Source organism: Chlorocebus sabaeus, chromosome 16 (genome assembly GCF_047675955.1).
Source record: "Chlorocebus sabaeus isolate Y175 chromosome 16, mChlSab1.0.hap1, whole genome shotgun sequence".
NCBI lineage: Eukaryota > Metazoa > Chordata > Mammalia > Primates > Cercopithecidae > Chlorocebus > Chlorocebus sabaeus.
The window spans coordinates 2,026,480-2,039,490 of record NC_132919.1 but is presented as its reverse complement, the minus strand read 5'-3'; the positions used below and the strand labels follow the sequence as shown (position 1 = coordinate 2,039,490).

The 13,011-nt window shown below is 51.3% G+C and overlaps 1 protein-coding gene across 4 annotated transcripts in view; it reads left to right on the top strand.

Moving 5' to 3' along the window:
• The window catches only part of SMG6 (SMG6 nonsense mediated mRNA decay factor), a 243,796-nt gene that overhangs the window by 217,460 nt on the left and 13,325 nt on the right, over window positions 1-13,011 (top strand). For all 4 annotated transcript variants that reach the window (XM_037987493.2, XM_008009818.3, XM_008009817.3 and 1 more), the window contains one exon: window positions 4,003-4,149. In XM_037987493.2, coding sequence (XP_037843421.2) covers window positions 4,003-4,149 — 147 coding nt within the window. The remainder of the gene's footprint in view (window positions 1-4,002; window positions 4,150-13,011) is intronic.

Sequence of the window (13,011 nt, the reverse complement as noted above, 5' to 3'; positions counted from 1 at the left end):
CTACGAGTTCCAGATGCTTCTTTTAATGCTGCATTGAGAAGGGAGGAAAAGAAAGAAAGAAGGAGTTGAATAATGTGCAGCTCTCGAGGCTTAGGAAAGGGAGAGAGAGGAGGGGTCAGGATCAAGTTTATAGATGTGTGGAGCCCAGTGCAGCACAGGCCTGAACTCCAGCCTGCAGCACACGTACAGGAAGAGCTGACATTGCTGGCCCTGTGTGGAAAATCACCCCTCCCCCGGCCTGCCCTCCCTCCCTTGTTCCCTCCCTCCCTCCTGCACATCCTGATGTGATTAAGGAATTCTCCTCTTGTTTGTTTGCCCTTGGTTGTTCCTGTAGCCCTTGCTTCACTCCAGACTCGTTGTGTGTGTCTGTGTGTGTGTGTGTGCGCGCGCACATGCATGAGCCTGTGTACCCGCCCCTGCAAAACTCCACTGGCAGTTGCCCTGCCCTATATATTGCTATTGCATATATGTATCTTTCTGGGGGTGATTGTTGATGTGGGTTTGTGTGTCAGTTTGAGTAAACACTGCTGCCAGCTTCCCTGCTGTCTGTGGGTTCTGAGTGGATGTGAGTGTGATGTTGTTGGAGCATGTATGCATTTAGTATCACTGCCAGCTGCCCCGCTGTGTGTCTGGGTGTGGGTAATTCTGTCTGGGTGTGTGTTCACACACACCTCACTTTTGCCTGAAGGTTGACTCTTTTTACCACACAGTGTTAAAGACAGGAGACTTAGGTGGGAAGGAACATGGGACTAAGGGAAGGGACGGAAGTGATTCTAGCCAGGGGCCAGGTCACCCATAGGCCAACACAGTCATTTGGCCCGCAGCAGTCTCAAGCGCCCGGTAGAGCAGGGCGGGGTACAGGGATGAAATCAGCAACAGGCCAAGGAAGCCAGATGTCAGCTGGAAGCTGTCGTTTGTGATCTGAAACAGTGATAGAGCAGCCACCTTTGGATCAGAGACGGAGAGCAGCAGAGTCTTGGACTGGCTTCATTAGAATAACTGGAGAGCCCCACCCCACCCCTGGTGACATAGAACTCAGCTTCCAGGACAGAGGTAGTTCCAGGGATAAAGCTGAGCCTGGGATTCCAGACTCTCCAGATGAAACCTGGGCAGAGAATAATGGGAAAGAATGAGCTGTTAGCATGGGAGGGGACAGCAGGCTTGCTGAGCTGGCAGGGTGTCCAGGCTTCAGGCAGGGCAGAGCAAGTGCCACCCAAGCCCTGGGCACTGTGTGGGGAAGCACCAGTGGGCAGTGCCTCCATCAGCTATTTCACCCGCACTTGAAGGCTGAAGGCAGAGCCAAGTTAGTCCCAGGCTTGCCCCAAGATGCCCTCTGGCCAGTGGAGCCTGCAGTCCCAAATACAGTGAGGCAAGTGGGGCCCAGAGAGGGCCACAGCATCGAAGCCAGAGAAGGCCTTCTCTGCTCTCACAAGGAACAGATCACTTCTCTGGTCCCAGATCTTGGTAGTGCCAGACTTTTTTTTTCTCATTCTAAGGCTTATTGACCAGACAAAGGTTGTGACCCACGCCGGCTGCCCACTTCTTCCTTTTCCCACGAGTCTCCTGGGCTCCTTCATGTTAGTGGCCTCTGGGAAACTCTACTTACCCTGGTCTGTGTAATTTCATAACCTTGCACTTCCTCGTTTACTGTGAGAGCTGAGCGAACCTCAGACAAGCCTCTCTGACCCTCTTTTGACCTCCGTCAAGCTCACTTCAAGCCCCGTGATAACCTTGTATATCCCTAGTCAGAGCAGGCAGAGGCAATGTTTCCCCACGGGCTAGGCAGGCATTCTGTCCCACTCACTGCAGCCTGGGTTAACCCCATGAACAAGGAAGTGAATGCGCAGTTTTCCTCCTTTCCATGGTCTGGGCCTCTCTGGATGTGAGCTCTGTGGCGCTGTAGCATGCCTGTGTCAGATGAATGGTGACTGTGGACGACATCCCAGACCCCTGACATCTCTTAGGATAGTGACAGTTCTGGCCTCATCCTCAGATCTCATCTCTCCCCAAACTGCGAAACTGAATCACTTCAGCAGATTGGGAGAGGTAGGGAAAGATGTTTCTTCAGACATTGTTCTTTGTGAATAGAACACAGTTTAGTTGCTTCGGGGTGTTACCAAAACACCCCTAGATTCTGCTCCCAAGACAAAGTATACCTCTGTCATCTACCCAGCCCCCCACCTAAGTAATCCCTGTCAGTCAAGCTGGACAGTTAGAGGAGAGAGCAGTCTGTACTCAACAGGTCTAGGGTGGCCTACAGCAGCTCTAACAATGCTGGGCCACTAAGGGCTGGATCTGAGCTTATGGTCTAGGTTCAGGATGGCTTGGCTCAGTATTACTGGGAAGAGCATAAACTTTGGAGTCAGATTCACTTGGGCTTGAATCCCTGCTCTGCCTTTAGTTGCTGTGTGACCCTGAGCAAGGTGTTGACTTCTAAACCTTAGTTTGTTCATGTATAAGATAGAGATGGTGATAGCACATATCTTATCTCTCAGGCTGTTGTGAGGATTAACTGAGTTAATACATGAAAAATGCTTAGCCCAGTACCTGGCCAATAATAAGCACTGAGTAAGTGATACCTGTTGTCATCATTGTCATTATTATAATCCAGTTAGAAACAGGAACCTTCTACTAAATTATTCCCCATGTACCCACGCTGACCCTGTCCCTCAAGGGAAGCTGTCTTGGGCAGCTGCATGTTCTCTGTTGACCAAGGCCAAAAGTAAGAAAGCAAGGAATGGAGCCTGGGACCACCCAGGGAGTGATGGCTGCTAAGAGCTGAGGCTGCAAGTAGGGAGCTGCCATCCCTGGGGAATGCACCACCAGCCTGGCAGGAGGCTCCTTAAGCCAGCCAGCCACCTCCTACCCTGCCCAGGCCCTGAAGGGCAGCTGAGCAAGGTCATGTCATGTGAGTTGCTGTAAAAGGGTCCAGCAATCCTCACACCACCAGGCCGGAGTCTTAAAAAGAAACCAGGGCAAGGTCTGCTGAGCTGCAGCATCTGTCCCTGGTGCTGTCTGGGGCAAGGGAACTTCCACGCCTGATTCCCAGCTGTTGGCTAGAGTTGATTCCTATCAGATCGTTAGTATGAATTAGATTTAAATTGGGTGGTTTTACTTTCTCTGTTGTTTCCCTCTTGAATCATTGGTGACTTCAGAATGAAAATAGACCTAAAGTTTGACTTTGTGTGTACGAGGGAGAACACAGAGTGTGAGTACAAGCACGCAGGTATACATATGTGATTGCGAGTGACTTATGGTGTAACTCTCTGTGTACGAGGGAGAACACAGAGTGTGAGTACAAGCACGCAGGTGTACATGTGTGATTGCGAGTGACTTAATGGTGTAACTCTCAGTGTGTACGAGGGAGAACACAGAGTGTGAGTACAAGCACGCAGGTGTACATGTGTGATTGCGAGTGACTTATGGTGTAACTGAGTGTGTACGAGGGAGAACACGGAGTGTGAGTACAAGCACGCAGGTGTACATGTGTGGTTGCGAGTGACTTATGGTGTAACTCTCTGAGTGTGCGTGAGGGAGAACACAGAGTGTGAGTACAAGCATGCAGGTGTACATGTGTGATTGCGAGTGACTTGTGTAACTCTCTGAGTGTGTACGAGGGAGAACACAGAGTGTGAGTACAAGCACGCAGGTGTACATGTGTGATTGCGAGTGACTTATGGTGTAACTGAGTATATATGAGGGAGAACACAGAGTGTGAGTACAAGCACGCAGGTGTACATGTGTGATTGTGAGTGACTTATGGTGTAACTCTCTGAGGGAAGAGGCCCAGAGTATAAAAGAGAGCAGCTCCAGGGGAAGAGTGACAGCTTCTGTCTACCTCCCTTTGCCTGAGTAGAGGGAAGCACACACCAGGGGACCCTTTGCAAGGGATGGGCCCAGTCTGCATGGGTGAGGGACCACAAGGGCAATGTCGGGTTCAGTAAGTGCCATGGGTTCAGCTAACTGTCTCCTCTTTCTCCTGGTCGGCTCCACCACCCAAAGGAGGAGGATGTGGTGATCGAAGACTTTGAGGAAGACTCAGAGGCTGAAGGCAGCGGGGGCGAGGATGACATCAGGGAACTTCGGGCCAAGAAGCTGGCTCTGGCCAGGAAGATAGCTGAGCAGCAGCGTCGCCAGGAAAAGATCCAGGTGAAGTCAGCCTGGGGAGCATGGTTCCCACGATGGGGGTTGCTGTCCAGGGCATGAGAGGTTGTGGGCAGAGAGCAGAGCTGAGCAGGACGCTAAGGAAGAGTTGCATTGTTCTCTCTAGCTCTACCCGTTTTTTACTCTACCACTAAATTCTGGTAGCAAGTTTGATGCCTAAAGTCTCCCTTGTCCTGGGCTCCAAGGCAGGGGTAGGGTCTTCTGAGAGCATCTGAGAAAAGCTGCTTCCCCAGTGAGAATCTACAAATGACACCACACATACATGATCTTGCACACAATTTGAGCGTTTCAGAGTCTCCCTGAGCCTTATCCAGATATTCCTGGAGAGGCTGTGGATTCTCAGTTCAGAACACCTATTCTCAGGGAGAGGATGTCATGGCCGCAGTCTGCTTACCTGGGTTCCCACTAAAATGGAAGACCCCTCTGGACAAGATACTCCCTACACCCTCGCAGGGAGAAACGCCTTAGTCTCCACAGACGGACTTTGGCGCCTCAGCCCTCTCACGGGCCTGCATCTTCACCCCCAGCAAGTGTTTCCTCCTGACCTTCCTAGGTCTGTTCCCTTGTGCCACAAGCCCACTTCCCGTCCTCTAGGGCTCGGGGCAGACAGGAAAGATGCAGTCCTGCTCCCCGTTTAAAGGCGAACCATGTGCACAGGGAAGCGTCAAGCCACCCACTCAGCCTCTTTAAGGACGCCCATTTCCAACCCTCTCCTTTGACACAGGGTTTGATGCATATGATCAGGCAGACCCGGTGACAGTCTAGGCCCTGCTGCCTGAGTAGCTTTGTAACATGGGGCAAACTCTTCAGCTTTTCAGAGCCTGTTTCCTCATTGGTAAAATGAAAGTGCTGGCCAGGTGCAGTGGCTCACCCTGGAATCCCAGCACTTTGGGAGGCCAAGGCAGGCGGATCATAAGGTCAGGAGATCGAGACCATCCTGGATAACATGGTGAAACCCCATCTCTAATAAAAATACAAAAAATTAGCTGGGTGTAGTGGCGCATGCCTGTAATCCCAGCTACTCAGGAGGCTGAGGCAGGAGAATTGCTTGAACCCGGGAGGCAGAGGTTGCAGTGAGCAGAGATCGCGCCCCTGAACTCCAACCTGGGCGACAGAGCGAGACTCCGTCTCAAAAAAAAGTGCTAGTAGCACCTGTTTCCCAGAGTCACTGTGAGGCCTACATGGGATAGTGTATGTAAAGCACTTAGCATAGTGCATGGCACTTAGTATGTGCTCCATAAAGGGCCACCTTTGTCTGATATCTGTCTCATCACCCTGGCCAGGGAAGAGGAATGAATGCCAGTCGAGATCCGTCTGTTGCCCAGGCTGGAGTCCAGTGGTGCGATCTCGGCTCACTCCAACCTCCACCTCCTGGGTTCAAGCGATTCTCTTGCCTCAGCCTCCAGAGTAGGTGGAATTACAGATGCCTGCCACCATGCCCAGCTAATTTTGTATTTTTAGTAGAGACAGGGTTTTGCCGTGTTTGCCAGGCCAGTCTTGAACTTCTGACCTCAGGTGATCCGCCCGCCTCTGCCTCCCAAAGTGCTGGGATTATAGGCATGAGCCATCACACTGGCCAAGATCCATCATTCTTTTGTTTTGTTTTGTTTTGAGATGGAGTCTTGCCCTGTTGCCCAGGCTGGAGTGCAGTGGTGCAATCTCAGCTCACTGCAACCTCTGCCTCCCGGGTTGAAACGATTCTCCTGCCTCAGCCTCCCAAGTAGCTGGGATTACAGGCGCCTGCCACCATGCCCAGCTAATTTTTGTGTTTTTAGTAGAAACGGGGTTTCACCATGTTGGCCAGGCTGGTCTCGAACTCCTGACCTCAGGTGATCTGCCTGCCTTGGCCTCCCAAAGTGCTGGGATTACAGGCATGAGCCACTGCGCCCAGTCTCCATCATTCTTTAGACAGATCCACGGGGGCCCTGCTGCCATTGGAATCAGTGTGTAATACTGATCATCCATGTAATACCAGCATCATCCATTGTTGTGTGGCTGCCTCCCCAGCCCTGCTGTGGGTCTGCATGTAAACTTATGTGTGACCCTCAAAACAGCTTCATCCTCATGCTTCTTATTTTTCTTTCTTTTTTTTTTTTTTTTTTTTTTGAGATGGAGTCTTCACTGTCACCAGGCTGTAGTGCAGTGTCGTGATCTCGGCTCACTGCAACCCCTGCCTCCTAGGTTCAAGTGATTCTCCTGCCTCAGCCTCCCGAGTAACTGGGACTACAGGTGTGCACTACCACGCCCAGCTAATTTTTTGTATTTTTCGTAGAGATCAGGTTTCACCATGTTGGCCAGAATGGTCTCAATCTCTTGACTTCATGATCTGCCCACCTTGTCCTCCCAAAGTGCCCTCATGTTTCTTTTCTTGCTCTTCTTCACCTTCTGTTTTCCAAGAAGTTCTGTTTCTACCTTCATTTCTTTTTTTTTTTTTTTTTTTTGAGACGGAGTCTTGCTCTGTCGCCCAGGCTGGAGTGCAGTGGCGGGATCTCGGCTCACTGCAAGCTCCGCCTCCTGGGTTCACGCCATTCTCCTGCCTCAGCCTCCCGAGTAGCTGGGACTACAGGCGCCCGCTACCTCGCCCGGCTAGTTTTTTTGTATTTTTTTAGTAGAGACGGGGTTTCACCGTGTTAGCCAGGATGGTCTCGATCTCCTGACCTCGTGATCTGCCCATCTCGGCCTCCCAAAGTGCTGGGATTACAGGCTTGAGCCACCGCGCCCGGCTACCTTCATTTCTTGACTCTCAACCCAGCAGTTACGGAAACTGTTGTGTCAAAAATCACCAACATGGCCAGGCACGGTGGCTTACGCCTATAATGCCAACATTTTGGGAGGCCATGGTGGGTGGATCATTTGAGGTGAGGAGTTCGAGACCAGCCTGGTCAACATGGTGAAACCGCATCTCTACTAAAAATACAAAAGTTAGCCGGGTGTGGTGGCGGGTGGCTGTAGTCCCCACTACTTGGGAGACTGAGGCAGGAGAATCTTTTGAACCCAGGAGGCGGAAGTTGCAGTGAGCCAAGATTGCACCACCACACTCCAGCCTGGGCAACAGAGCAAGACTCCATCTTAAAAAAAAGGGAAAATCACCGATGACTTATGTTTATCAAAACTCAGTCTGTGTCGTATTTGACCTCCTTTTGTCTTTGGGCCCTAAAGCCACCTTCCTCCAGCTTCACTTTAGCATCAGTGAATGACCCCTTGTCTTCTCTCTGTTCACCAGACCACCCTCCTGGGCTTCCTCACCACCATTCTTTTTTTGGTCCCCTCCATGCTTCCTTTTACTCCTTAGCCTCAGCAGGCTGAGTTAGTGTTCAGCAGACATGTATTCAGTGGCCAGGCGCGGTGGCTCGCGCCTGTAATCCCAGCACTTTGGGAGGCCAAGGCCAGCAGATCACTTGAGGTCAGGAGTTCAAGACCAGCCTGGCCAACATGATGAAGCCCCATCTCCACTAAAAATACAAAAATTAGCCGGGCGTGGTGGCGGGCGCCTGTACTCCCAGCTACTCAGGAGGCTGAAGCAGGAGAATCGGTTGAACCTGGGAGGTGGAGGTTGCAGTGAGCCAAGATCGAGCCACTGTACTTTAGCCCTGGGCGAGACTCTGTCAAAAAAAAAAAAAAAAAAAAGTATTCAGTGACAATAATAGTAGCAACTAGAGCATCATCTTTAATTCCACCCTGGCTTTTAATCCCTAGTATCTAATTTCATATTAAATACTGTTTATTCACACATTTATTCCCTCCTTTCCTCTCTGTTTCTATTGCCACTACTACTATTCTAGGTCAAGTAGTTGCTTAGAGGGTAGCAATCAAGGCCCCTGTGTTGCACAGCCCCACAAGGTGCCATTTCCCTAGTTTCTGTGAATGGCACCTCCTGGAGTTTGTGGCACACAGTCTGCCCACTGGGCTTCTGTTCACTGCGCTGCCTCCATCATTCTTTTCCTGAAGGAGCCACTCCCCTGCTCAGAAATCATCAGGCCTTTGCTTGGCTTGTAAAATAAAGTCTAATTCCCTATTATTGGCATTTAAGGCTTTTCAGTCTGTTCCCAGTCTGTTTTCCAGCCTCTTCTCCCACTACCCCATCCCTCATGAACTCTTACTAGTTATATGACATTGGGCAGATTATTTAACTTTTCTGAGCCTGTTTCCTCATCTGTATAATGAAAGTAATGCCGGACACAGTGGGCACGTGCCTATGGTTCAAACTACTCAGGAGGCTGAGGCTGGATGATAGCTTGAGCCTGGGAGTACAAGGCTACAGTGTGCAGTGATCATGCCTGTGAATAGCCATTGCAGCATGGCAAAACCCCACCTCTTAAAAACACTAAAAAGTGAAAGTGGTAAAAGCACCAACATTAGAGCTGCCGTGAAGCCTCAGAATGAATCACAGTGCGTGTAAAATGCCTGTCCAGACACCAAGGCCCTCCTGCCTGGACAGTGACACTAACCTTCCTTTCCACTCCCTAGACGTGCTTTGCCCTTTTCCACTCTTGGGTTTTTGTTCATGCTGTCCTTCAAAGCAAAGTGCCCTTTTTCTGCTCCATATATCTTGTTACCTGTCAAAATTCTATTCCTCCTTCAATCCCCAGATGAAACTCCATTTCCCCAGTGAGGCCACCCCTGGTCTCCCCCAGGAGGGATCCGTCTCCCTTTGCTTAGTGTTCCTGTGGCACTCATCAGACTTCATTTGTGGACCTGCTATCATGTCTCATGTTACAGTTATTTCTGGACTTGTTTCCCACATTGTACTGTGAACTCCTTGGAATCGGGAGGCATGTCTCCAGCTCAGTTTAGCAAGTGGCACTGAGCATTTACTATGCTACTGTTTGGGGGACACAGAACTAATCCCATTCCAGAGTGTAGTACAATGGTACAATGTGGTGGAGTCCTTGACAAGTGATTTGAAGTGTGAATGAGTGTCCATACAAAACGGAAGTCCAGGATGCCGAGGAAACACATGCTGCCAGAATCAATCCCCTTCTGGAGCTTCGTGTTTAGCTTTGCCTCTCCAGTGACCAACAGCACCTTCAGGATTGGAGGTCTCCTCCAACACTTGACTTCCAGTGCCCCTGGCGGGCCCTGTCCAGGCTGCCTGTTCTCCTGATGAGCTCCTGCTGAGGAGGCTGCTTAGGCCCAAGCATGGAAGGCCTGCTGCGGGCCAGCTGGAGCTGAGGTTACTGTGGCCCCTTTAAGAACAGGCCCCACATGCACCAAGCTGGCGGCCCTGCCTCCTGTCAGCCTCCTTCCTCCAGCCTCACAGCCACAAGAGGATTTCTCAGCAGAGGAAAAATTCCCCCCTTCCCTTCCCCCGCCCTTTAATGCCCGGGGCCCTTCACTTCCATAATTCTTCATTTTCCAGCCTTGAACGTAAGCCAGACACATCTGTCTGGCCATATGCGTGAACCCTGGAGTCTGTGCCGAGGTGGCTGTAAAACAGGGCCGGTGAAGGCCCTTCTGGGAGAGCACACACATGTGTGCCCTCAGGCCATTGGCTTCCTGCCCAGACCATGGGGGCTTCAGTGCTCCAAACCCATGCTAACCTTTTCTTATTTTTCCTCTTTTTGTTTAATTTAAGGGGGGAAAATCCAAGGAAAAGGTATAAATTGTCCTGGGAGTGGGGGAGAGGCTCCTAGCTGGAGAGGCCATTATTGTTGGCAGGTACCTGGGTCACACTAATACAATAAGGAAGAAAGGAGCATCGAGTGAATTAAGATTGGAGGGATGGGCTGTAAATTACACTGCTCTGAACTCCATCAGTCTCCAGGGTGTTAACCGAGAGGTGTAAGGCAAGTCCCCAGTTCCCAGCGCCTTTCACAGATGTAGCAAAACAGGAACCACACATGTTTGGGGAAGGGGATATGAAGATGGGGTTGAAAAAAATCCTCCTGGCCCCCAGGATAGCTATAAAGTCCAAGTGAGATCTAGGGCTGTAACCACACCCCCACTTCCCTGCTCTTACCTAGACCCCTGGGCCTAAGCTCTTCTGCGAGCATGGGGGAGGTGAGGCCTGGCCTGCCTCTGCAGGCTGTCCCTCCCTGCTTCCGGCGTTGCACAGAGGCTGGTGAGTGGGGCCGACTGGAGGTCAGAAAAGGGGTGTGGGGAGCTCTCAGAGCCTGTGCAGCTGGAGCTGCAGCACCCAGGCAGGCCCCTGGATGCTGGGGGCGCCAAGTCCGCCCACCCAGGGCTTTGAGGCCACACTCTCCGGCTCAGCCCACGCTCTGCCTCGTTGCCTGAGACAGCTGCTCCTGTTGGTGCTGCCCGCCTTGCTGCTTTTCTCCTGAGTTCTGTTCATTCCCGTTGCCGTTCTTTGGAGTCGTTCAGAGACCAGGGCAGGGTACATGGCTTGGGAAGTTGGTCAGAAGTGTTTCATTCCTGACCAAACCCCCAGGGCAAAGCAGTCACTGAAAATGCTCCTCCAGGCATGAGGCGTGGCCTCTTGGCACCTCATGCTGGCGCTGGCCCTGTGAATCCCCCGCTTCCTCACTGCCTCTCAGAGGCTCTGCTGTGATTTGTGCTGCTGTCGGGCGGGGTCAGGTTTCCTGAGCAGTTGCAAACATCCCACCTGAAACATAACAGGCTCTTCCTCTGGCCACATCTATTGTTTCCCTCGGCATTATGGCCACAGTCTTGCTCTGTGGCCAGCAATGACATGTGTTCTGAAAATAGCTTCTCTCCCCTGTCCCTTTCCCGCCCACCCGCCCTCCTGAAGATGTAGTCCCTCCTTTGTGGTGGCCCCAGGAGTTCCACTCTAAATTTAGCTGCCGTCCATTCATACTGCCACCCAGCTAGGGGGGCTGTTGTGGAACAATGGGGTATGCACAGAGCCCCCCACACCTGTATGGAAGCTGGCGGAAGGCAGACACTCAGCCCTGGCTCCTGGCTGTCGGAGACAGGGTGGGAGCCAACACACCACCAGGCCGGGGGCACGTTCACGTCAAGGCAGGAAAGCACATCAGCCTGTAGAGCGGGCATCCGCCCTTCCCACCCAGGCCCGCTCCAGCCTCCCCAAAACCTGAGTGCTGGACCTCCAGCTTGCTCCAGCCCTCCAGCTTGCTCCAGCACCATCCACTGGGGGCCTGTCTTCCCACAGAGTGGCCAGGCCACTATTTGAAACGCCCTCAGGCTCCTGCTCGGAGCAAGCTCAGAGGTGCCATGCTTAGCCCTGCCACCCTCTCTCCTCCATCAGGAAAGGGCCTACCTGCTTCTTTGGCCTTTTTAGATCAAGTTAGTTAAAATTCAATCAGATTATCTTTAAGTGCCCTTCAGCTCTGAGACCCAGTGACTGAGCCCACTGTCCCCTGAAGTCCTGTGATACAACAGGTGGTATGCGAAGTATGACAGTGGAAACCACCAGAAAAGCAGGCAGTTCTCCTTGAGCACTTTACAGTCTAGTTTGAAAATAAGATCAGTCTTCCTGAAACAGTAAGAAATAGCAAACAAATTGCCATAGTTATATTTTAAAAGAATGCAAGAATATATTAAGTTCTGTGGTACGTTTGGACATCCAGAAAAGCTGTTCTACGCAGTACTTTTTTTCATTAGCAGTGTACCCCAAATGAAGATGCTCTTCCTCCTGCTCCCTTGGGATGCTGCTGGTGGCTCTGCCCGCCTTCTCTAGCACACTCAATGTCTGCCCCCTTTGGCTTCTGCTGGCCCAAGATGAACCGTCAGCCAGTTCTTATCTCACTCACTGTTCCTATTTTTATTTTATTTCCGATTTTTTATTTACATCCACATAGTGAAGATACATATATACAATACATCTTTTAATAGAAATCAGTAGCCGGGCGTGGTGGCACATACCTGTAGTCCCAGGTACTCGGGAGGCCGAGGCGGGAGGATCACTTGAACCTGGGAGTTTGAGGCTGCAGTGACCTGTGATCACACCACTGCACTCCAGCCTGGGTGACAGAGTCAGACTCTCTCTTTTTTTTTTTTTTTTGAGATGGAGTTTCACTCTTGTCGCCCAGGCTAGAGTGCAGTGGCATGGTCTCAGCTCACTATAACCTCTGCCTCCCAGGTTCAAGCAATTCTCCTGCCTCAGCCTCCTGAGTAGCTGGGATTACAGGCATGTGCCACCATCCCCGGCTGATTTTTGTAGTTTTAGTAGAGATGGAGTTTCGCTATATTGTCCATGCTGGTCTCAAACTCCTGACCTCAAGCAGTCTGCCCACCTCTGCCTCCCAAAGTGCTGGGATTACAGGCATGCGCCACCATGCCCGGCTAATTTTTATATTTTTAGTAGAGATGGGGTCTCACCATGTTGGTCAGGCTTGGATGAGACTCTGTCTCTCTTTTTTTTTTTTTGTTTGAGACGGAGTCTTGCTTTGTTGCCCAGGCTGGAGTGCAGGGGTACCATGTCGGCTCACTGCAACCTCTGCTGCCTGGGTTCAAGCATTTCTCCTGCCTCAGCCTCCCGAGTGGCCGAGATTACAGGCATGAGCCACCACATCCAGCTAATTTTTTTATTTTTAGTAGAGACGGGGTTTCACCATGTTGGCCAAGCTGGTCTCGAACTCCTGACCTCGTGATCCACCTGCCTCGGCCTCCCAAAGTGCTGGGATTATAGGCATGAGCCACCGTGCCTGGCTTGAGACTCATGTCTCTTTAAAAAAAAAAAAAAAAATGCTGGGCCCAGTGACTCACGCTTGTAATCCCAGTACTTTGGGGGACTGAGGCAGCAGATCACTTGAGGTCAGGAGTTTGAGACCAGTGTGGCCAACATGGTGAAAACCCATCTCTACCAAAAATATAAAAATTAGCTGGGTGTGTTGGCTCACGCCTGTTATCCCAGCTACTCGGGAGGCTGAGGCAGGAGAATTGCTTGAACCCGGGAGGCAGAGATTG